At 39.0% G+C, this 24,474-nt stretch overlaps 1 protein-coding gene across 1 annotated transcript; it reads left to right on the forward strand.

Moving 5' to 3' along the window:
* LOC307262754 (sterile alpha motif domain-containing protein 9-like) lies at positions 1-15,815 on the forward strand. Its single transcript, XM_080043724.1, has 3 exons — positions 1-116; positions 3,324-3,385; positions 9,757-15,815. Exons 2-3 carry the CDS (start codon positions 3,382-3,384, stop codon positions 14,358-14,360), a joined length of 4,608 nt encoding a protein of 1,535 aa, XP_079899850.1. The 5' UTR covers positions 1-116; positions 3,324-3,381; the 3' UTR covers positions 14,361-15,815.
* The last annotated feature ends 8,659 nt before the right edge of the window (positions 15,816-24,474 follow it).

Consider the following 24,474-nt stretch of genomic DNA (forward strand, 5'->3'; position numbering starts at 1 on the left):
GTGGATTGAAGTTAGACTTTAAAAGAGGTTACAGCAGTCGAGTCCTGCGTCTGATGTTATTCTGTGACAGCGTCGGAAAAGGGTAACAAGGCTGCTTTCTCTTGTGTTTTTTCAAGGTAAGAACAATAATTGAAAAACATTTGTTTGTGTAATGGCTTTGCACTAGTCCTACTCAAGATATGGTGGTAGGCTACGAAAATAAAGAAATGTCCCACCCCAGGAATGTAACGCACAATTTTCTATGCCGGTGTTCTGACATTTTCTGCTCCCTCGTCAGATTTTGCTACCTATCAGAAAATGCTACCCTACGTCATGGTAGCGTATAGACAATTACCTCATCAAACGATGCATCCACTACAGAATCACGTTATTTTACACCACTACTCACCCTATAGGCCTACACACAGTGTAGCCTACACTGTAGGAATATGGGGAGCATATTTTGATGCTGTTAGTGTTTAATAGCCTATATCAAATTATGCTACCCTATCAGAAAATGCTACCTCACGTAATTGGTAGCGTATTTGATCTGTAGACCCATTAACTATCAAATAATGCTCCCACTACAGAATCACGTTACTTACAACACCACTACTCACCCCATGTAGCCTACACTGAAAGCTGTATATTTTTATGCTACTTTATAACGTTATTATAGATTTAGTAGGGTATAATGTGAGATCAATTGTCTCTATCAAATAATGCTCCCACTACAGAATCACGTTACTTACAACACCACTACTCACCCCATGTAGCCTACACTGAAAGCTGTATATTTTTATGCTACTTTATAACGTTATTATAGATTTAGTAGGGTATAATGTGAGATCAATTGTCTCTATCAAATAATGCTCCCGCTACAGAATCACGTTATTTTACACCACTACCTATGTACGCCCCCCTCCCACCACCACCACCGGCGAAAACTTTCTCCACTCCGAGTCTGGTAAAGTTAACACATAGAAAAGCCTATCATTTTATTTCTATATTCAGCAGCAAAGCCAGTGTCTACATGCTCACAGGTCAAAAGGCACAATTTAAACATATGTGTAGCATAATTACGCAGTTAAAAACATGTTTTGAAGAAAATACTCAGTAGCATAAAAAGGTAGCAGAATCTGACGGCTGCTCACGCAGGATTGTTATTTTCGGAATGCGCATGCGCAGAACCATTAGGGAGCAAAATCTGACGGGTAGCAGAAAATGTCAAGTCACCGGCCATTGATTGCATTAGATATACCATGCCAAGTCCTCTAACTTTTATATATTTTGGCAACTTTGTGTGTCTTGAATTTGTCTGACAATGTGCGTGTCTACTGTAGCCTAATCTAAAAGTTATGTAGGCTATTTTCTTTCCCTCCCGAATTTGTTGTAATCTAGCCTATTTAAGTGGGCCTCATAATAAATAAATAAAAAGCCAACTCAAGTAAATACATCGCTTGGTATTAGCTACCATTATTAGCTTAGTTTGTCAGCCAATAAGAAATAAGAAAAAAAGTAAAAGTTCATACTTAAATGAGAAAGATCTGCTTATACGTCATAAACAATGACTTAGCCTACTGTTTGTCCACCAGGCAAATGACGAGTTGTTTTTTGCTTGAAACTCTCATACAGGCCTAAATAATGCTATAATAAGTGTGAACAGCAGCAAAAGAGAATAGTGCAAATAACAAGATTTAGGCTTAATATAGACTAATACGTCTATGTAAACAGTAAGCCTAACAAAACTGACACTAAACAGTTACATTGAATGTTTTTAATTTCATGTTAAAAAGTAGGCTAATTAAAACATTAATAACTTCAGTGATGTAACTGTCTCATGGAGGGGGTGGGACATGTTGTCCAACATGTATGACAGATTTGCTCTCACCCTATCTGTCTCATATAGCCTAGATACAGTGGCGATTCCAGGAAATTTTGACTGGGGTGGCCAAGGTGGGCCACAGAGCTAGAGTGGGGTGGCCATCACACACCTGAATGAATAGCATGTGATATGCTGTACAGCCAATTCAAAGATGATTTATAATCCCAAATGCCCAAATCATGTTAGTATCCATTGTAATGTTTGTCAGAAAACTAAACCACTTAAACGGGGTCTGGGTGCATCCCCCCCAGAAGATGTTTTTGTGTTTTTAACATGTAATCGAAGCATTCTGGTGCATTCTGGCGAAGAGAATAAAGAAAAAAGTCAATATTTATTTCAGTTCAGATGAATAGTAAAATTAGCAAGACAACATAACTTGCTAGCAGCCAGATGCCTAACAACTGGACAGAGGGACGGATGACCACTAGCTTTTGACCAAATATCTTGCTAAAAAAATAAACCTTTATTTATGAAATTCTGCCCTTTCTAAGAACATGTTACACTTACTAACTACAAACTTTTATTATTTTATTCAGATTTCAAAAATCTGCTGGGGCACATGCCCATACACGTGCATGGGTGGCATGCGTGTCACAAGCACACTTATGCTGTTTTCAAGACCTTTGCTGACCAGAGACCAGTTCTAGTGGCCACAGTCCTACCATTAATTTAGTACTTGAAAATTGCAAATTGATCTCATATCAGTTGATTGTTTGTGTGATGAACGTGGCAACTACCTATCAAAAAAAAAGTTAAGAAAGAAAAAAAAAATAAATACATATCATCTCTGAACTAGGCTACATATCAGGAAGAAAAAAAATATTCCAAAAAATTTATAAATAAATAAAAAAACATCTTAACTGGGGGGTCCACTGGGGTGGCCTGTAAGATTTCAGGGGGGCCATGGCCCCCCAGTCCCCTCCCTTAGAATCGCCACTGCCTAGATATAATATCTAGCCTAAACTTGACATATTTCAATGAGAGATACATTTGTAAATAAAGAAGGTGAACATTTCACAGTGTGACTGCACCCTAAAGTTTCACTGTGAAGATTGATCAAAATGTAGTTTAGGCAGTTTTATTCTCATCACATGCATCATCTGTATGCAAGATCAAGGTTCAAGGCACAGCTTTATTGTCATGATAAAACACAGGATTGCACAATGAAATGCATGTGTAGTACGCTCTCCATGCTAGACATACAATGTATGAAATAGACTCATAATAAAATGTTTCTTGATTTGAAACGATAAGCGACAAACACACACATTTACTGTATGTAGTGTGTGTGCAATGTATAGAGCAATGTAGAGCTGAGGTTTATCAGGAGGAGTCATTTGGTTTGGGTGAGTTGGAGCTGAGTCTCTTTGCCTGAGGGCAGCAGGATCAACAGGTTTTCGGGGTGTGTATTGTGTATTGTGTATATAATGGACTGAATGTATTATACTTTATTTTGCAGATGAAAGGTGATAAAAGGGAACACGAAAGACGATAACGTGATCAAAGTGGGAGGGAAAATGGGTGAGTGGAGTGATAAATCAGTTTTTTCTTCTCTAATCATAACATTGAATCTAAATGATTCAGAGGGTTAAATCATTTATGATTTACTTTATTTGACATGTGCTCATCATAAAGATAAACTTCAGAATATGAAAAGTATTTAGCGATTAGACCACATTCCATCCCTGCGTTCCAATACCCGTTCAACATGCCCTCGTTCACTTTCCCTAGGCACTTGCCCTCGGGGGAATCCCCGCCGCCATCTTAAGTGTCGTTCCAATTGTCTGGAAACTGAAGTGAACTTCGTGATATAGACCCTCGGAGGGCTGAGTGATCAAGTGAACATCCATGGTCACTCCGAGGTGGATATCACTCACAGTGCATTGCAGTTCGTCTTCTTCTTCTTCTCCTTTTATTTTCCGGTAGACTGTATGCTTTTAGGGACATCGCGGCCACCCGCAGGACAAATATATATATATAAATATATTCCAAAACGCCTCAATTAGGCTATCCTATTTCCATATGAACAATCCAGTGAATGTATTGCAGTTTACACATTGCTGCTATATACTGTATATAAATAGCTTGGCTCCGCCCGCCTACCTACTTTCGCTCAAATTTAATTTTCCCTTCAGTAGTCAGTCTGGGGCTGAGGTGAATTCATGTGTTCGAGCTCAGGACAATTTCCGGCCGTCCAATCAGCGAACAGAGCGAGTGGCTGAGAACGATGACGTCAAAGTCGCGCTCCAGTTTCAGTTGAATGCTGCGTTCCTTTATACTCGGAACTCGGAGATTTCCGACTTGGTAGTACCGAGTTCCGACCTGTCTGTGTTCCAGTGCATCTGCTCGCGAAAGTATGGACGCCTACAACCTTTCTCATCCAAATAACTAAACGTTAGGCTCTAGCAAGTTACCATTGCCAGGTACCGGTAGATCCATAGACTACAATATGTAGTGAAGTTGGAAATTTCAGAAGCCGGCTCATGACATACGTCACGACCAAACGTTATGCGATTGGTTGGCTGATCCAGAGTGGCACCGGGCAGATCCAATAGTTTTAAACTTCAACAGACACCCGCCTCCAAGTGAGTGAACGTTTGCCAATAGAACAGTTCAAGACCTTCTGTACAAATGAAATGAAGTACGATGGTCTGGTTGGACTAGGCTAGTATATAAATACAGTGGTGGCCATTAAAATACCCATGAAACTAATGAAATATCTACAAAGTCATCATTATGATCTATAACACATTGAATAGAGCCATGATAAAGAGATTTAGGTCATTTTCCTTACAAAAAAAACAAGTAAGGCCTATTACACACAAGCACTGTAAAGTACACTTTCGACTGCCATGATGAACCAATTCACACCTGAACCAAACAGGAAAAGAGTGTATGTTCGACGGAGGGAGGGGGAGAGATATAAAAATTAGTGTCTCATACCAACAGTTAAACACTGAAGGATATTTTTATGGTGTGGAGTGCCATTTCAGCCTTAGGAACAGGTGACTTGTTGAAAATTGATGGCATCATGGATAAGAAAGGGTGAGTTGGAAAATAAACTGGACAGATCTAGTACATTCAAAGGAAAGCCTTTGGCTTGAGTTCCAGAAGGCGTGTGACAACATTAGTGTTGAATTTCTCAGTAAATATATCGACACTATGCCAGAGAGATGTGCTGCTGTAATTGCTGCAAAAGGTGGACATACCAAATATTAAAGTTAGAAGTGGATACAAACAGAAGGACTCTCTTCATCTAATCATTGATGTGCTCAGAGCCTTTTGCATGAACATTTTGAAATTAAATCATGTTTTTTATTTTCCGATCTGTCAGATGTTCTTATTATATTTGCCACCACTGTATACTGTATATAGGTAAGGCTCAGAAAAACCTTTGGGGGAAATGGACCAAGGAAGACAGCTTGGATGAGGGAGAAGAGTGTCAGGGAGAGTGTGAATGTGTGGAGGAAGAACTAGAAAACAAATAGTTGTAATGTCTGATGAAATAAGGGCTACACTTATAGACCATAGTGTGAATAATGTTCTCTGATTGAGAGAGGCAGGGTTGAGGGTGCGACCCAATATGCAAAGATCTACAGTGGCATCTGTAATACAAATTTTCCATCGAACAAACAGGTGAGAGTTGAATCCTTACAGTAAATGGTAATATTACAGTAATTGATTTCTGTATTGCAATATTACAATATTTAACCAGATTTACACTACAGTAACAGTTTTACTGTAAAATATACATCTTATATTTTTGAAATGTTACAGTAATTCTGTCAGCACAACACAATTGAGTCCTAATAAATATAAAGAAAAACCAAGTAAGAATGAAAGAGTTATACACTACTGTTCGAGAGAAACAGCGAACGGGTAAAAGAGCAAAGATACCAATTTTACTAGAGACGAAATAAAAATATATATCAATTGAAGCAAACTGCTGAATTTTATTCCTTCTTGTTTACCCCAAAAAACTGGTGTCATAAAATAAATCTTCATTGAAAGAATTTAGCTCTTTTCTTTAAAGAATGTTTTGACTTATGAAGTCACTCAGATTATTCAAACTGTAAAGAGTAAAAGTTTGTAATTTCTGTATTTGTGTTTGATGCTTAAGTTTTTACTCTCAGTGTGTTCTGAGTGACAGTGTGTGTTTGTGTTTTGAGACACATGTGAAGGGTGTTTTGCTTTGAATGAGTTTTGCAGGTGACGTGAACTGTTCAGCTCAGATGACAGTTGGTAATGCAGACTGTTGTTATAGTTTTGCACATGTAGCTGTTGTCCTGTCGTTTAGCAATCGAAAAAAAACTGTAAATACTGTAATAGTTCGGTATTTTTGAAGTGGGGTTGTATGGGGTACTTAGGCATAGTAAGTGTGTTACCTTATGGAGCTGGCGGTCAACACAGTCATTTTAAGGAGTTTAGGAAAGATGTCGCTGTATATCAGAAGTCAGCATTGTACTATTGCAGAGGGGGTCAGAAAAAAAAACTTTTACCTAACAGTCAGTGCTGCTTGAAAGTATGTGAACCCCTTGAACCTTTTGGAATTGTATTTAGTTAAACCATTAGTAAATAATTTTTATCAATACCAGCATTTCTTATATTAAATAACAGGTGTGTGTTTATCAATTCCACATTTTTCTTTTCCGGAAATAAATTGTTAAAACAAATGATAAGCAATTTTGTGTATGTGCAAAAGTTTGTGAACCCTGAGCCGCAGGCTTAAATTGAAATGGACCTTTAGAGATCTTTAGGGAAGAAATTGGGTGGCACTAGATAAAACAGAGATCAAACCAGGTCGGTTCAGGCTCACCAAAGTGAACCCATACAGGTCAGACATGCCAAGAGGAAAGGAGATCTCAGAGGATCTCAGGAATAGAGTTGTGATGTTGAACATTTGTCTGGAGACAGCTATAAATTTATAAAAAAAAAGTTTGAGCTCCATCTGTCCACTGTAATGCAAATCATCTACAAATGGAGAGCTTTAAGAGACTGAACATCTGCCTAGAGGTGGACTTCCTTCAAAAATATCCACACGCGCCACAAGAAAAGGGATTTTTCAAGTCAAGTCAAGTCAAGTCAAGTCAAGTCAAGTTTATTTATAAAGCACATTTAAAACGACAGCAGCCGACCAAAGTGCTGTACAGGCAGAATAAGATAAAAAACATAGGCAAGACAGAGACAAAATCACACCGGGGGAAAAAAGAGAAACACGCATAAAATCATTAAAAACTAAATTTAAAAATGAAATAGAAATATTAATAAGAAAGTCAGAAAATATGCCATAATCAAGGGGGGAATGCCAGGGAGAAGAGGTGTGTTTTCAGTGACGATTTGAAAATGTCAACAGACTGTAATGATTTAATGTGGATGGGGAGGTTGTTCCAAAGTCTGGGGGCAGCTGCGGCAAAGGCCCTATCACCTCGGGTCTTAAGTCTGGTTTTCGGAACCTTGAGCAGCAGTTGGTCGGAGGAACGTAGGGATCTGGAAGGGGTATGCAGCTGTAGGAGCTCACTGAGGTAAGGGGGGGGCCAGGCCATTCAGGGCTTTAAAGACAATTAAGAGAAGTTTAAAATTCTGAAGCTGACAGGCAGCCAGTGAAGTGAGGCTAAAACGGGTGTGATGTGGTCGTGTTTTTTCTTGCCGGAGAGAAGACGAGCGGCTGAATTCTGTACTAGTTGGAGACGACTGAGGGAGGAGTGATCCGGGCCGAAATATAAGGAGTTACAGTAATCTAATTTGGATGTGATGAAGGCATGTGTAGCTGTTTCTAGATCGGATTTAAAAAGATATGGTTTGATTTTGGCCAGGAGGCGGAGCTGGAAAAAGCTGGCTTTGACAACAGTGCTGATCTGTTTATCCAGTTTAAAATTCTGGTCGAAGATAAAACCTAAATTCCTACCATGAGTATGAATATTAGGACCCAAGGGGCTGAGGATGTTGTCTGTGCAGGCTGTGGATGAGGTGTTGCCTTTAAACAGGATGATCTCTGTCTTTGAGTCATTTAATTTAAGGAAGTTGTTGTTCATCCAAGCCTTAACATCACCCAGGCAGTTTAAAAATACTTGTATTGGATCGTTGCTTGTGGATTTTAATGGAAGATAAATTTGGACATCGTCTGCATAAAAGTGGAAGGAGATTTTATGATTTTGGATAATGCCACCAAGGGGCAACATGTACAAAAGGAATAGAATGGGGCCAAGGATGGAGCCTTGGGGGACTCCACAGGTCAGAGGGGCTGTATCAGAATAAATGTCACCCAACTGCACCGAAAAACTTCGGTCAGTGAGGTAGGACGAGAGCCAGCGGAGGGCGGAGCCAGTGATGCAGGGCTGTACGCTTATTTTTTTAGGTGGTAGCACCGGTGCTAGCAAGCAAAAAAATTCAGTAGCACAAAAATAAATTTGGTAGCACACAAAGTAGGCTATTGAAAACTTGCATAACCTTAACCCTTGCATTTTGCTCTAATTACCTTTGAGCATGTCATCCTGGTCTCATTTGAGATTCACAATTAATATGATGCAGTAATAATTGTAGAAAAATGAATAGGGGTGCACTGATTGCAATTTAGAAAAAAGAATCTAACCTGCCAATTGCAATTTTTTGCTGATTCAGAATTATTATTATAATGTCCTTCTGTTAATTAAAACCAAACTTTAAAACATTAAACATAGCCTATTAAATAAATAAGTATACATATTGGTACAATTTAGGATAAATTAAATAGGTTGTTGTGAATGTGTTGGGAGTAGCTTTTCAGTGGCTTATTTAAAACTTTGTTTAAATAGACTAGGATACTGTTGACTGCTCTCTGCAGCTGAAGGAGTTGCCTTTCAAGTTAGAAAAAAGCGCTAACTTCCTGTTCTTACTGGCTTCAAAATAAAAGTCAGCTCACGTTTGTCTAGTAACAGGCTTTTAATGTGAAGGCGCACAGGAAATGTTCTGTTTGTACACGCGCTAACTTAACTGCGGTAATGTGCCGTCTCCTTCCGGTAATTGCCGTTGAAGCCGTGAAGTTTTTATACCTAGAATCGCTGCATGAACACAGATCCCGAGCACACATCTTTCACCAGCCAAATTGAAGGGTGGACTCAATAACTTACTTGCCTTAGACTCATTTACCCGCAGTGTTAATGTAGAGCCCTCTTAAGCAGTGTTGTGCATCTGACCTCTGTGTTTTAAAGACAGCCTCTCCTCATTATCAACCTGTCGCACGAGTGCGAAAGGATTCGTATTCATCATCGCACGTGATCAATTTCAGTAGCAAATGCGATCAAAACTGTCGCACTGTACAGCCCTGCAGTGATGCCAACATGATTTTTAAGGCGCTGCAGGAGGATTGCATGATCCACTGTGTCGAAGGCAGCTGAAAGGTCTAAAAGTGAACCCATACAGGTCAGACATGCCAAGAGGAAAGGAGATCTCAGAGGATCTCAGGAATAGAGTTGTGATGTTGAACATTTGTCTGGAGACAGCTATAAATTTATAAAAAAAAGGTTTGAGCTCCATCTGTCCACTGTAATGCAAATCATCTACAAATGGAGAGCTTTAAGAGACTGAACATCTGCCTAGAGGTGGACTTCCTTCAAAAATATCCACAAGCGCCACAAGAAAAGGGATTTTTCAGTTAAAATCCAACCCAAACGTTAAGTTTTTCTTCCGGCCCCCACTGCCACAGCTGACCTCTATTACAGTGACGTCTCCCCCAAACTTTAAATATAAATTTAAAGTTTGTGTATAAATTTAAATATAAATTTAAAGTTTGTGGTGCTACCAAACATATCTTAACTTGCAAACTGCAAATATGCCTAAAGTGTGGAAGATAACTAAAGTGTTTATTTTTTGCTGTTATCTATTATAACAATTTCCTATTGCCCTTTTCTTTACAGCTGACAAACTGGAAAAGTCACCCAAGGACTGGACTGAATCTGAAGTAAGCACTTGGCTAAGATCCTTTGGAGTAAAGGAGCAATACATAAAAAAACTCTGTGAGGAAGAAGTAAATGGACATAGCCTTCTTGCTCTGAATGAGGACTATCTGAAGACACACATGAAATCAGGGCAAGCTCATTTGATTATTCAAAAGAGAGATGAGCTCATTTCCAAGAAAAAGTCTCAAGAGAAGAAAAGTGGCAAAAATACTGAGTTTGAACAGAAGTCAGTCCAATGTCTTACTACAACTACTGAAGGTCCGTTATCACACATTGCTGAGAGAGATCAAGATGTCTTAAAAGAGAGACAAACTGCTCAGGTAAAATCTGTGTTAAGTTCAAAGGATGATTGCAGGCCTCGACCATTTGAAAAAGAAGGGATTGATTTCATATATGTAAAGCACACAGTCCTGCAACCTGAATCAGGTGCTTTTAATCTGATATTTCCATGCCGTGAATTTAAGTCTTTTGCTGTAGCTGCCACATTGGATCGCACAAGACTTCAAGCTAAGTTTGCCAGAGAGGTTCTTAAATTTGCAACCGGGTGCATGAATATTAGATCAAATGGCACAATACACTTTGGTGTAATGGACAGTAGGGATGATGCAGGATACGTGCATGGTGAGATCATTGGAATTCCAGTAAAAGAAAAAGACATATATGTGGATGCTTACGACCACTTCAAAAAGAGTATCTCCTCTGACAGCGAGCATGTAAGTCAGTGTGTGCGGCCACCAAGGTTCATTGAAGTCATAGATCGAGAAGGTACAGAAAGTACCCATATGAAGTATGTGGTAGAGGTTGACATTGTGCCTTCAATAACTATTGTTAAGGGCAAAGTATATCAAGTTCGTCTGCCAAACTTCAAAGAGTCAGCAAACAAAGTAGAGTTTGAGAAAGAAACCATTTTGCGGAGGGTGGGTTCAAAAACGGAGTCAGTGAGCGACAAAGACCTGGATGATTTTTATCAGCGAGTCAAAGATCGGGATGCCCAAAGAGAAGAGGCAGAGAAGAGTCAATTCCTCAGTGCCCCAGACTTCTGCCCAGACCTTGGAAGGAAACTCACAATGCTAATGACAAGTGGGAAGAAATTAATTGAAAAGGACAAATGGTTCATAATGGTCACAAACAAATTCAAACCTGATGATCTTTGCAACATTGACTGGCTGCTTAACATGAACATCTTCTGTGTGTTTGACTTTGATCCAGAGTCAAAGGTATCTGGTCTTTGCAGTAAATACCTTCAGCATCATGCCGCAAATATGCATTCTCTGCTGAGCTATAGGATATCCGGTGACACCAGTATCAAAGAATTCACAAGTTTATTGAGTCTGTTTGATCAAACTAGCTGGATCTTTTGCAATGGCCAAACTGACTTCAAAGGAAGCGAAGCTCCGTGTGATGAAATGACCTGGATCAAGACAAAAATGACTATCCTGCGGGAATCTGTGGCTTTGATCTGTAAACAAATCTTGCCAAAGGGCACTTTCCAGGTAATTTTTCTTCTCACATCACCAGTTGAGAAACCACTCTTACACACCTTTAGTGCGTTTTTCACAGACATGGAAGGCCATGAAGACATCATCTGCATCTGTGAATTCCAGCAAAACTTCCCTAAGTGGCAAAGCTTTGCAGAGGATTTATGTGGAACAAAAACTGTAAACAATTCCAGTGTTGTTGGATTGAAAATGAGTCACATTGATGCCACTCTGCAGCAGATACAACCAGTAAAAGCGTGTGCCAAAAAACACTTGCCAGTCTTTGTAAAAGGCACATGTCTTCTTGAGACACAAGTAGAGGAACAGATGTGTTCTCTAGAAATCCTGACGGTCGATCATTGTGATGAAACAAGCAAAGACTTCATCAATGCAGAGAAGGAAAACATTGAACAGCAGTTCTACCGTGGTGGGAGAGTGAACTGGTTGAATTTCTGGCTTGCAGAGCACAAGTATGTTGGAGAGGTAATCGAAAGAGATGCTTATCATGAGGTTTCAAAACTTGTCAATGATGCTTTGAAATGGAACCCAGATCAGACGCCTGTTCACACCATAAACATCTACCATCATCCAGGAAGTGGTGGAAGCACCGTGGCAAGACAAGTGCTGTGGAAAAACAGGAAAGATCTAAGGTGTGCAGTTGTGAAGCCTTCATACTCAGCTGCTGTTGTTGCGCAACATGCAGTTGAACTAAGAGAATATGAAGAAAAAGATCCACATAAGTGTCTTGCTGTGCTGCTCCTCATTGAAGACTCAGACAATGAATACCTAGATGATCTCAGGAATGAACTAGAGGTTGCCATTAACACCAAAAGAATCCAGTACGGTACTCCATGTTTCATTTTGTTGAGCTGCAACCGATCCCATGTTCCAGAAAAGAGATGCAAAGAGTCTCCATTACAGAATGTGTCTGTCACTCACAAACTGTCAGATCAAGAGGAGAGAACGTTCTCTGGAAAACGAGAAGCACTTGAGCAACGATATGAGGCTAAATTCATCCTGACATTTGTTTTGATGAGTGAAGGATTCAATACGGATTACGTTCAAAAGTTTGTGAAAAATTTGCTCCAAGGCATTGACCACAAATCTGTCGTCACTCGCCTCATTCTCTATGTAGCACTGCTGAACACCTATGTTCAAAACTCTTTCATCTCACAGTCCCACTGTGAAGCTTTGCTTGCTTTAACCATTCACATGGAAAGGTTTCGCCAGCATGAGTTTGAGAGATCACTCGGTGATCAGGCTAAACTAATCTTCTTGCACCTTAGAGATGACAAGACTCAAATTAAGTCAATCAGAATCATCCACCCACTTGTTGCAAGTGAAATTCTCCAACAACTTTTGGGGAATCAAAAGACCCAAAGCAGTTTAGCACTGGATTTGCTCTGTGAGAGCGTGCTTTTTGAGCACAGATTTGGAAGAGATGACTATTTGTTGTTTTTGAGGGCCCTTTTTATGAGGCGATCCAGAGTAAGCAAAGGAGACAAATGTGATACTTCTTTCTCCCCCCTGATTGAGCATGTGTGTGAAAACGAGAAAGCCCATGTCAAAGCAATTGAGTTACTCAAGGAAGCATTCCAGCGTTTCCATAAGGATCCATTCTTTGCGCAACAACTTGCACGCCTTCATTATACTTATGAAAAGTTTGAAGAGGCAAAACACTGGGCAGAGACAGCAGCTAGACAGCTGCCCAACAACTCATACATACTTGACACTAAAGGGCAGGTGTACAAGAAATGGTTCCAAGCAAAGTGCAAGGCTATTGACAATAACAATGTACCAAAGACACCCCAAAATATAGCAGATGCTGTGGAGACTGCACTGAAAGCCCTTGAGTGTTTTCAAGACTGTGAAAAAGCAGCTGAAGCAGATATGGAACACTTAAACAGTTCAGGGTTTTTCTCTGAAGTTGAGGTTGGATGCAGCCTTCTCAAACTGATCTCTTCATTGCAATTGTTTACAAACAGCACCAATGGCCATTCAGAGTGCATGAAGTACCTGGTAACAGATTACATTCCTGAGGTACTTGACGCTTCCTGGGAACCATTTCATGGCCGTTTGAAAAACCTTCACAAGACAATACAAGATGCCTTTGAATGGATTTCAGAAGACCTCAGTTACTTCCAGACAGACATTGGTGCAAATGAAAGAGAGACCCCTGAAAGTCCTGAAGAGAAGATAAGAAAGCCACTGAGATGGTTGGAAAAACTCTCTTCAGAGTATGGGAAGTACTTTAGTGAAACACTTCTGCAACGTGGGCAATCAATCCCAGCCAATCTAACTCCTTTCCAAAAACGCATGATCATATATCAGCTTGGCGGGGGAAACCTTACTTCCATCCTCTCCAAGCTAACTGAACAGAAAGAGGCAGTACCTCTACTAGAGACCATCCTTTCTCTCTACCCCAGTAATCCATTGAATGCCAAATTTGGTCAGATGGATATTGTCAATTACATAGTGGCCCACATTTCCCTGAACTGCCTGTCACCAGAGAATCAAAAGGTTGCTCCTCTGAGAGATCTACAGGCACTTGGTCATCAGTTTCCATCTGATCAAAGGAAATGTTTCCCAAGTTCCCTGTTCTTGTTTACCTTGCTATTTTGGCCAGAGGATCATGACACAGACCAGGAGAAAGAAAACAAATACCAGATTGTGAAATCTGCAGTTGAAATCCTGGAAAAAGGGTACTGGACCAAGATGAAGGACATTCCTCAGCGGAAAAGAAGGCTTTACACCCATTTTTTTTTAGGCAATGGCAATGGATTGGATAAATTCGTCCACAAGAGAAAGTTTAAAAGACTCACAAAAGTGTTCTCGATATCTGAGAAACGCATGAAGTGGTTGAGTGGCGAGGCTTTGAAAATGCCTGAGATTGCAAAGATGCTAAAACGTGTGTCTGGATGGACTGAAGATGGAGTGGTGTACCTTGAAGGCCCTCAGAAAAAGAAGTTCAATATCCTGCCGGCTTATGCACCTTCAGTGCCTCATAGCAATGAAAACATCACATTCTACCTTGGGTTTACCTTTAGAGGCCCTGTTGCCTGCAGCATCATTGTGAAGAAATAGTTTGTCTTCACGTATGGCTGTATGTCAACTGGCTGAAGCATGGGACTAGTATCCACTTCGTAACAAAGAGGAAGAACAAATTATGAAAATATCTGTTCAAAACACACAAAACTGTATATGACAGGTTGTCAATTGTCAAAACATCTAACTAAAAAGGGAAATGCGTGTGTTGTGTGGATGACAATACGTTGCTATTGTAACAGTGGAAATCGACGCATATCAAAATCCAAGCAGTGGCACGGGCACATACTGAACATGCACTTCACTAGTTTGTGAAACTCAAACTAAAAATGTTGAGAGGAATGTTTTTGTAAGATAGATTGATAAAATATTGCATGTTTCCCCTCTTCCCACTCAAAAAGACAGCTCAAATGTCACACATTGTATATAACGTTGATTATGAAATAATTATCTCTAGTTAACCACAGTAATAATGTAAACTGAATTTGCTACTTTACAGCTCAATGCCTCTCAAATAGGAACTTGAAGACACTGTAAAGACGTGTATGTATCCAGTATTTTGTTATTTTCTGATTGTTTGTAGACCCCGTTAAGGTGGATAGCAGTTCACACCTGGCATCAAAATGCATGTCAAATGAATTGTACAATTAAAAAAAAAAGTTCATGGGATTTATATTGATGTATTTCATTAAATGTATTTAAAGCTGAACAGCAACATTATGTACAGTGTATAAGAATATGTGTTGACATGGAACAGAACAATTTTTGTGTTCTTATATGGTGTATAATTGAATGGTTTTATAGATATTGAATACCAGACAAGTAAATTTACAGTGCAGATCTTTGTTTGGTCATATCCTCATCTAGAGATCAGATCTCTATTTTCAGCTCTACTTCAAGTATTCTGGAGTAGTTGAGATGTTTATTGAGACAAATTAGTCAGGTTAGTCAAAATGGGTAGTTTGTTTAACCTTTGTCAAATGTTAGAAAAATAATGTATCGTGTTCTTTAGCCTTAAGTATGAAGGAATAAATGCCATGGAGAAAGGTTTAAGATTTGGTATCTAGGCCTCAGTATTTATTTAAATAAAATGACAAGGCAAGTTGTGATCACATCCAAGTTCAGAGAAAGATTGAGTGAGCGTAGTTACAGATGCTCCTGCAGTTATTACATAGACGTCTCTTATGATTGGTTGTCTTCTTTCTTGCGTCTTGCGTCCTTGGATGTATTGTATCTATCTGCCTTGGGCTAGTGAGTTGAACAAGTAGTCCTTTGTTAGGAGATACAGAACTCTCCCTTCTGCTGGGAATACTCCTATCCCTCAAGGGCATTTCTCTCCTACATGAAGAATGTCTCCTGTTTATATTCCCTGCCCTGCATTGCATGTGTGTCTGAATAAGGAACATTTAGATCACAACGTTTAATTTGTTGATTGTAAGTTGATTATATCAAATCTATTTTTCTGTCACAAACTTTGTTGAACTGTATAAGTCCGTTTCCATGCAAGCTCAATGAGAGCAAGAACAACAAACAAATCGTTGAACATGTAAATACTTTTCCAATAAAGTTGATTCTTATTGATAAATTTTTGATGCAAATGTGTACAAAAGCAACCTTTTTTGGGATAGGCCTATTACATAACAAACCAAAATCATTTTGGACATGTTTAGAATAATTTTTTTTTCAATTGAATGGTTATTGGCGGCTCGCCAATAGAGGGCGATAGGGCGACACCCTCCTTGAGCCATATCAGCAAAAAAACTAAAATATAATAATGATAATAATAATGATGAAAAATATATTTTTTTGTATTTATAATAATAATTTATTATTTCAATACAGTGTTTACCTGCATCTAAGTATGAATATCATTGTACAATCAGCGTCTGTGCTCTGTACCGTCACGCGATTTCGGGCTGGTTGAAAATCGCCCTGAGCGCTCTCATGGACATCGATGTAAAACTTCAAACTGCAGGCCTCACAATGATGCAATCTCTATGGGTTCCGGGGGTGCTCGCCCTAACGTGTTGTCGTCATACGTACAGTAAACAATGAACCAATTACAGTGACTGATACAGTCACATGTCCGATCTGCAGCACAGAGCGGTCATTTTCAAGACCAACACAACTTTATATCAACTCAGGCCAGGCTGGCAAGCTACTTGATCATGACATTAAAAGGACTAGGTCCTTCCCAGACAAAATGTAACCATCAAGCAAGTATCTACCAAGATGGATTTGGGGATCGTATAAACGCGGATTTTCACGGGGCTCGTTTGAACGGATAACGAGGCTAGCAGGATGCTAAGGACTGTATAATGGCTTTGTATCCATCCTGATGGCAGCACAAACACCGCATGGATAACTTCGGGTGTCACCCCGATGCAACATCTCTCAGAAAAGGTAAAACAAACATTAAACATCAATCTACATATGGACGAGCCAGCGCCGTTCAACAGCTGATCCATAGTATAGCGGTTCCCAAACTTTTTTAGCCGAGCACTCCCTTCTATGTCCCAACCGGGTTGACGCACCCCCACACCTTAAAAAAAAAAAAATACAACAAGCTTTTTTATAGCATATTAAAGGTGGCATGTTCAATCATGCTCTAATGACCAGAACACACATAATAAAATAATCACAATCACAACAAGGGGCAGAAAGCAGATAAAATGTGGAAAATATTATAGCCTAATATTTTGTCACGTTGAGCAACAATTGCAGCAAGTTTAAATGACCGTGGAGCAAACAACCCCGTCATCATAACACTTGTTATGGAAATAAAATTAGAACGCCTGTATTGTGCTGTTTATTTTTATTGTTTAATATATGTATGTATATATGTCTATATGCATGTATGTATATTACATTTTTAATGTATTTTTATGTATACAGTAAGAAGATAAGATTTATGGAGTACTTTTCATTTATGTAATTAGAATTGTTCAATAAAAAAAAAATAAAAAAAAAGAAAAAAATTAGAACGCCAGTTATTTTAAATAAATTGCGAGAATGAATGTAGAGGCCACAAACTAGGTGCGCATATGCGTAGAAGAAGATAACTTCGCTTAATTTTGAATAGCCCCCATTTATTTATTAATTAAAATTCAAGTTTTTGATTCTAAATTTTACAAAGGAAATGTTTATTTACATGTCTTTATTGTGTGGGGAAAAAACACTGTAGGCTACCCGTATTGGTCCGAGTATAAGACAACCCCGATTATAAGACGAACCACCCGTTTTTCAAAACTCAACTCAATCAATTTTATTTATTTAAATAATATACGAAAATAAAAACGCATTGAAAAAAAACACTTTTCTTCATTGCAAATAAACAGTAGGATAGTGCAAATAGACCAAACTCTGATGTGTTCACCACAGACTATTCCTCACACGCAAATTCCTCTGCCCCGCTGTGATCGCTCTCGCTGTCATCTCTCCTATGCTCTGGTTCGGTCATCCTCGCTGCTGTCCTCGGCATCTGAGACGCAGCATTTATTTAATGCTCATAGTTAATCACATAGCCTAGTGCTGAAAAGAAAGCTATAAAACCGTGGTTTAAGGCTGAAATGATAACCGGGGCACGTTAACGTTGTCGAGGGGAAACCCTCCGAGATCTCCGTTGGTTTCAGTTTACAGCTCACAAAGTGACAATCACCACCATCACATGGACAGCGTTTAAATAAAGCGTCTCATTCTTAAAATCATTAGGGCTTTGATGCAAATGATGAAATCTGAACATTACAGCAGCAGTGCTAGTGCGTAAAAGGACAGCGCAGTTGGCATCTCTCCTCAGCACAACTGCAGCAGCTAAAAAGCCACAGTCGATCGCTCTGCCGATTCCTGCCTCTGACATGTTGACTCGCAACATAATGATTTGAGGCTTTGAATCGGCTTTGTCGATGTCCCGTGCCTCTTTTTTCTCTCCACACAAAGCGTTCTCTCTCTTAGCGCACAAACGCTCCGGCCGCTTCTGAGAGCACAGCCAGTGTTCCACCCGATTAAAAAAAGAAAATAAACACAACTTGTAAAACACGACCCGACTTTTTACGACCTATTTCCACGAAAATAAAACCCTCTTATAGCCTACTCGGACCGATATGGATTGTGTAATGATCAGACCGCCATTACATTTTTCCTCTCGCGCACCCCCTAGCAGCAGCTCACGCACCCCCAGGGGTGCGCGCACCACACTTTGGGAATCCCTGGATAGACTGTTTACTCTGACACCTCGTCTACCAAGTGCTGTAGACAGTAGTAACCCAAACCAATGTGATGATTAGCACTGTTAATGTTGCACATATGCTATGCCAGCATCCATGTTTGTTTAATCAGAACACAACTGTCAAGGCAATCAGATTATTGTGATTAATTGTAGAGCAGGTCTCTTAACTTTTAAAGAAAGCCTATCTGAGGAGCACACTGGTAGATGACAAGTTACGGCCACAGCCGGATAATTAAATCATTTTAGAGCTAAAATAATTTTATTCAAAAAAATTAACTAACTTAATGTCCAAACATACTGTACAGTACAATGCTTTTCTAATGTTGCCAGAGTGGTTATGCCAGATCAACAGGAAAAACAAACTGTTAAATGCAATATGACATCGTCATATTAGCTATCTGATTTAGGTTCATTTTGGGTCATTTTACCCATCATGGCAACAATTGCCCCCCCTGAGATTATTGTCAGGAGCCGCCGTACATTAGATCTTTTTGGTGTTAGCGTTCACCTCAATTAATTCAGTGTGTGGTCATAAGATTTAGATACATTTATTTATATATCATTTATATTTCAAATGCACTTCGGTGTTTACATGAATAATATAATTAATAATACATATTTCTGCATCATAAGCACTCAATCCATTCAAAATTATAACACCCTTTAAACAGTGCATTTCAGCTACTTCCTTCTGGACAGAGGCTAAAAGTTCCCAAAAGCAGAACAAACCACTACAGGAACAGTTTTGTTCCTGCAGCCATTATCTGTATGAATGAAATGTTGCAGCGCCACTAATGGTCTTGCACTTTCTGATTTTTGTCTTCCGTTTTTTGTTGTGTCCTTTTGTACCGTGTATGCTAAGTGTGTGAACGCCTTTTTCTTGACCTGCAAACCAAATGTACCCACGAGTATGAATAAAGCAACCTTGAATCATTATGTGAAATATTTTTTTTAAATCCCCTACTTTTAATTTATTCCACATTAAAACATCCTGAAATATTTTGACATTTTAATCCAAGCTGTCCCTGCAAAATGGTTCCTATTCATCTTTTCAGAATTGGATTTATGTGTAGGGTTAATTGACAGGTGCGTTCACACATACAAGGAATTTGCCGTGTTTTGATAATGCACACAATAAACAGATATGAACATAGAGAACATAAGTAAAGGCAAGTCCAAGAAGATGAAAAGAAAATTTAGATAAAAAAAATATCATGAAAATGAATAAGTGCAACTATCTATTTTGTTATCTCCTGTATCTTTCCTGTTGTGTATTCGATTTATAGATGTTATAAAGCCCATAGACACACGCAAGACTTTTCACTGATGTTTAATGTCGCACGTCATCTTCAAACACCTTGAAACACCTTAGACATCGTGACATCATCACACCTAAACACCGTAGAACTAAAATACAGACATGAAGTTAGCTTAACTAACATATAATTAGTCATACAAACATCTGGCCTCCATCGTGGGAGAAATGTCTGGATGTTTTTGAACACTTGGGTAGTTTTATTGTGCAATGTTGTACGTCTCAGTGAGCCTGTTCACTGCACAGATTCTGTATGTATATTTTTGTATAGACCGATTCACTATTTGGATCATGATGATCATTTGATGTGGCCGATGTGCCTTTTTAAGAAGAAAATGATCACTGTGCTGTGTGGGTACAGCTCTTTAATATTGACTATGCTAAATGTGCTTGATTCCAGTTAAAGGGGTAGTTCAGGATTTTAGACATAGGGCCTTATTCCCAAGTTAGCCTTGGTGTTCTTTATCAGTGGAGACAGTTTTCAACACATTTAATTCAGTCCTTCTAGTTGCAGAGTGCGCTCGTGCTAAGCTAGCGCACGGCATCGGGGGGATACCTAGCCTGCTACTAAAACAGTCTTACCCACTCCACAGTACACCCGAGGCCAATCAATTATAACGCCAGACTATCGATGTAAATGTCTGTGTTGATAGAATAATTTTAGAAATAAAACCAACCTCGCATATTGCATTTTGAGGGACTTTATTCCTTGTAGGCTGCGGCAGCGGCGGACTAATACCTAGGTTACAGGCTCTATAATAGTTTGTTTACCTGCTGCTGCCCGTACCTGTACGAGCCGGAATACACTGATGAAGAATTGAGAGGGATGCTCAAAGGGCAGAAAGAGAAAGAGCGTCTGTAGAGACAGCCCCCGCTGGAGCTGCAGCAGAGAACCGGGACAGAATGACGGTAGACTGGTGGCAGTGCAGTTTCAGTTTCTGTCCCACGCTGCTCTGTTTACTTTCTGCTGTAGTGATTCGGTTACACAGCAAAGTAAAAGTCCGCTGCTGCTAAGAAAGTAGTCCCTCAAAATGCGATAATTCATGCGATGCGAGGTTGGTTTTATTTCTAAAATTATTCTATCAACACAGACATTTACATTGATAGTCTGGCGTTATAATTGATTGGCCTCGGGTGTACTGTGGAGTGGGTAAGACTGTTTTAGTAGCAGGCTAGGTATCCCCCCCGATGCCGTGCGCTAGCTTAGCACGAGCGCACTCTGCAACTAGAAGGACTGAATTAAATGTGTTGAAAACTGTCTCCACTGATAAAGAACACCAAGGCTAACTTGGGAATAAGGCCCTATGTCTAAAATCCTGAACTACCCCTTTAATGCTGCTAGAAGCTTCTCTTTTGTCAATCATGACTTAATGCGCTGACTTGGTAAGAGTGGACGTTCCAAAGGGCGTTCAGGGCGGGGCATGGGAATACTGTAGATAATTTATCTTCATGTAGGCGATAAGTTTAGAGGTCAGGCTGCAAAACTTGTCAAGGGTGTCAAAGTGAAGTTAATGACTTGCACATTAAATTCAAATTTTTATACTAAGGTTTTTGCCTGTTGCTTTATTGCTGTATCGATATGGGGATTTGGGATTATTAAAAACATTTTTATTAAAGTGCTTCAAGCTGCAGGTATGAACTGAATTGCCACTGAATATTACTTCAGTGAACACTGGTTAAGCGAAGGTTTTCAGTGACCTTCCTTTGTCTGAGTTTAGGATCATTGCCAATTTTAAACATGGAATTTTACTGCAAGCAAATAAAACAATCCTCTGCCAGAAAGGACCAGCCCAATTTGAGCCACAGTGTTGATCACCAAGTCACACCCTTTGCTTGCATATGCGGATGTACAGCAATGAATGCAATTGAGCTAGAAAGAATTAAAGGAAAACAAACATTTATCAGATGAGAATATTAATATCGGTTATATCTCTCTTTTTTTTTTTACTACAGATAGTTTTGATAACTTAGCATTAACAGCAGCCAGTCAGTAGAGTTGTCTAGGTACCTGGTAGATTTTTTTAAACTTTTGTATCAAAACTGTTAACGCCTAACAACGTTATCAGCAGAGAGTTTCTGGTAGGTAAACGATCATTCCGTGTTTAATGCTGGAGTGTAGATAAATTAAGTTCTATGATATCTTATTGTAGCCTACTGCTTAGGTCACACAAGTTATTACAAACTATTTTGCTTTTTATTGGGAACACATTAACTCTGCCCTCCAGCCCAAATGATTTTTATTGTGCAATATTATTATAAAAATAAATACTAGTACGGTATGAAGTTCATCATGTTTTGGTTTTCCCCCCTGAATCTTCCTGAAACGAAACTTAACGTTCTGAGCATGCGCAGTGGCTGCAGTCTAGCCCGGTGTGGTGCCAAAAAGTTATCGGCCGCCATAAAGTGATTTCAGCCGCGGGAGCGCGCGCAGCCTGTTTAAACTGGGCTATATCGCCTCGAAACGTGTGTGCGGCAGCAACTTCTGATCAGTCACATTACTCAATAGCACTACAGGATTATTGTCCTCTGTATTAACACATATATGTCTTTTAAGGCGACCAGACATCAACGTTGGACGGGGATCGACCCCGTTTTTGGTGGCTCTCTGTGCATCAAGGTGAAATAAAATAACGTGATCAAGGCATTAGGGATAGGCTATTGGTTTTTGATTTGTTTATGTGTACCGTGAGTCAATTATCCTGCTTTTTGTTTTCAAACCACTGTAATTGAAATTATTTCTGTGTGGCTTTTTAATAAAATAAAACGTGTATTTTCTGAGACATTTGACCAGCTTGTAGATTTTTCTTTTGAATCCAGTGCAAATCTAGCTAGTCTGACTCGTTTTTTTCTACTCAAAATGAGTTGATAACATTCACGAGTATCAAAACACCTTTAAATGAGCAAATATAAGACATCTCAGTCGTTTTCACCTGCCAGAAATTGATCTGAAGCCGAATCTTGCAGTTAAAAGGAGATGTCTGCTTCAAACTGACATTATATAATTCATGTGGGCTATATTGGGGTAGATAATAACAAATCCAGTCTCTTTTAAGAGCTGTAATACGTTTTAAAGCGTAAATAAAATATGACACATTGGAGTCGTTTTCCTGCTGCTAGAAAATTATCTCAAGCCTATGGTCAAATATAGGCTAAGATATTTCAGTCGTTTTCTTGCTGCCAGAAATTGATCTCAAGCCCTATCTTGATACTGACATGTTTTATATGCCTTAAAATGAGTAGTTAACATTCATGAGCATCACATTAAATAGATTAAATCCCATCCAGTGTCAATTACCAGCTGAAACAACTTTAAATGGCCAAATATAAGATATTTCAGTCGTTTTCCTGCTGCCAGAAATTGATCTCAAGCCTTATCTTGATACTGACATGTTTTATATGCCTTGCAATGAATTGTTAACAGTCATGAGCATCACATGAAATAGATGATATCCTATCCAGTGTATATTACCAGCTGAAATACCTTTAAATGGGCAAATAGAAGACATTTCAGCCATTTCACCTGCCAGAAATTGATCTGAAGCCGAATCTTGCAGTTAAAAGGAGATGTCTGCTTCAAACTGACATTATAACATTCATGTGGACTATATTGGGGTAGATAATAACAAGTCCAGTCTCTTTTAACAGCTGCAATACGTTTTAAAGCGGAAATATGACACATTGGAGTCGTTTACCTGCTGCCAGAAATTGATCTCAAGCCCTAAATGGTCAAATATAAGATATTTCAGTCGTTTTCTTGCTGCCAGAAATTGATCTCAAGCCCTATCTTGATACTGACATGTTTTATATGCCTTAAAATGAGTAGTTAACATTCATGCGCATCACATTAAATAGATTAAATCCCATCCAGTGACTATTACTAGCTAAAACAACTTTAAATGGGCAAATATAAGATATTTCAGTCGTTTTCCTGCTGCCAGAAATTGATCTCAAGCCCTATCTTGATACTGACATGTTTTATATGCCTTAAAATGAGTAGTTAACATTCATGAGCATCACATGAAATAGATTAAATCCCATCCAGTGACTATTACTAGCTAAAACAACTTTAAATGGGCAAATATAAGATATTTCAGTCGTTTTGCACCTGCCAGAAATTGATCTCAAGCCCTATCTTCATACTGACATGTTTTATATGCCTTAAAATGAGTAGTTAACAGTCATGAGCATCACATTAAATAGATTATATCCTATCCAGTGTATATTACCAGCTGAAACACCTTTAAATGGGCAAATATAAGACAATTCAGCCGTTTTCACATTCCAGAAATTGATCTGAAGCCGAATCTTGTAGTTAAAATAATATTTCTGCTCCAAATAACATGTCTTCCTTAAGCAAATCACATGAGTGTCTCTAAAGTTAATATTTGTGTTCAGAGATTTTTCCTTGTAATTATAGCAAAAAATTATTGTTGTGCTAAAATAAAAAGCTGTTAAAAGAGACTGGATTTGTTGTTATCTACCCCATATAGTCCACATGAATGTTATAATGTCAGTTTGAAGCAGATATCTCCTATTCACTACAAGATTTGGCTTGAGATCAATTTCTGGCAGGTGAAAACAACTGAAATATTTTATATTTGCCCATTTAAAGT

This window comes from Ammodytes marinus (genome assembly GCF_949987685.1).
Source record: "Ammodytes marinus genome assembly, chromosome: 16".
NCBI classification, from domain to species: Eukaryota; Metazoa; Chordata; class Actinopteri; order Uranoscopiformes; family Ammodytidae; genus Ammodytes; species Ammodytes marinus.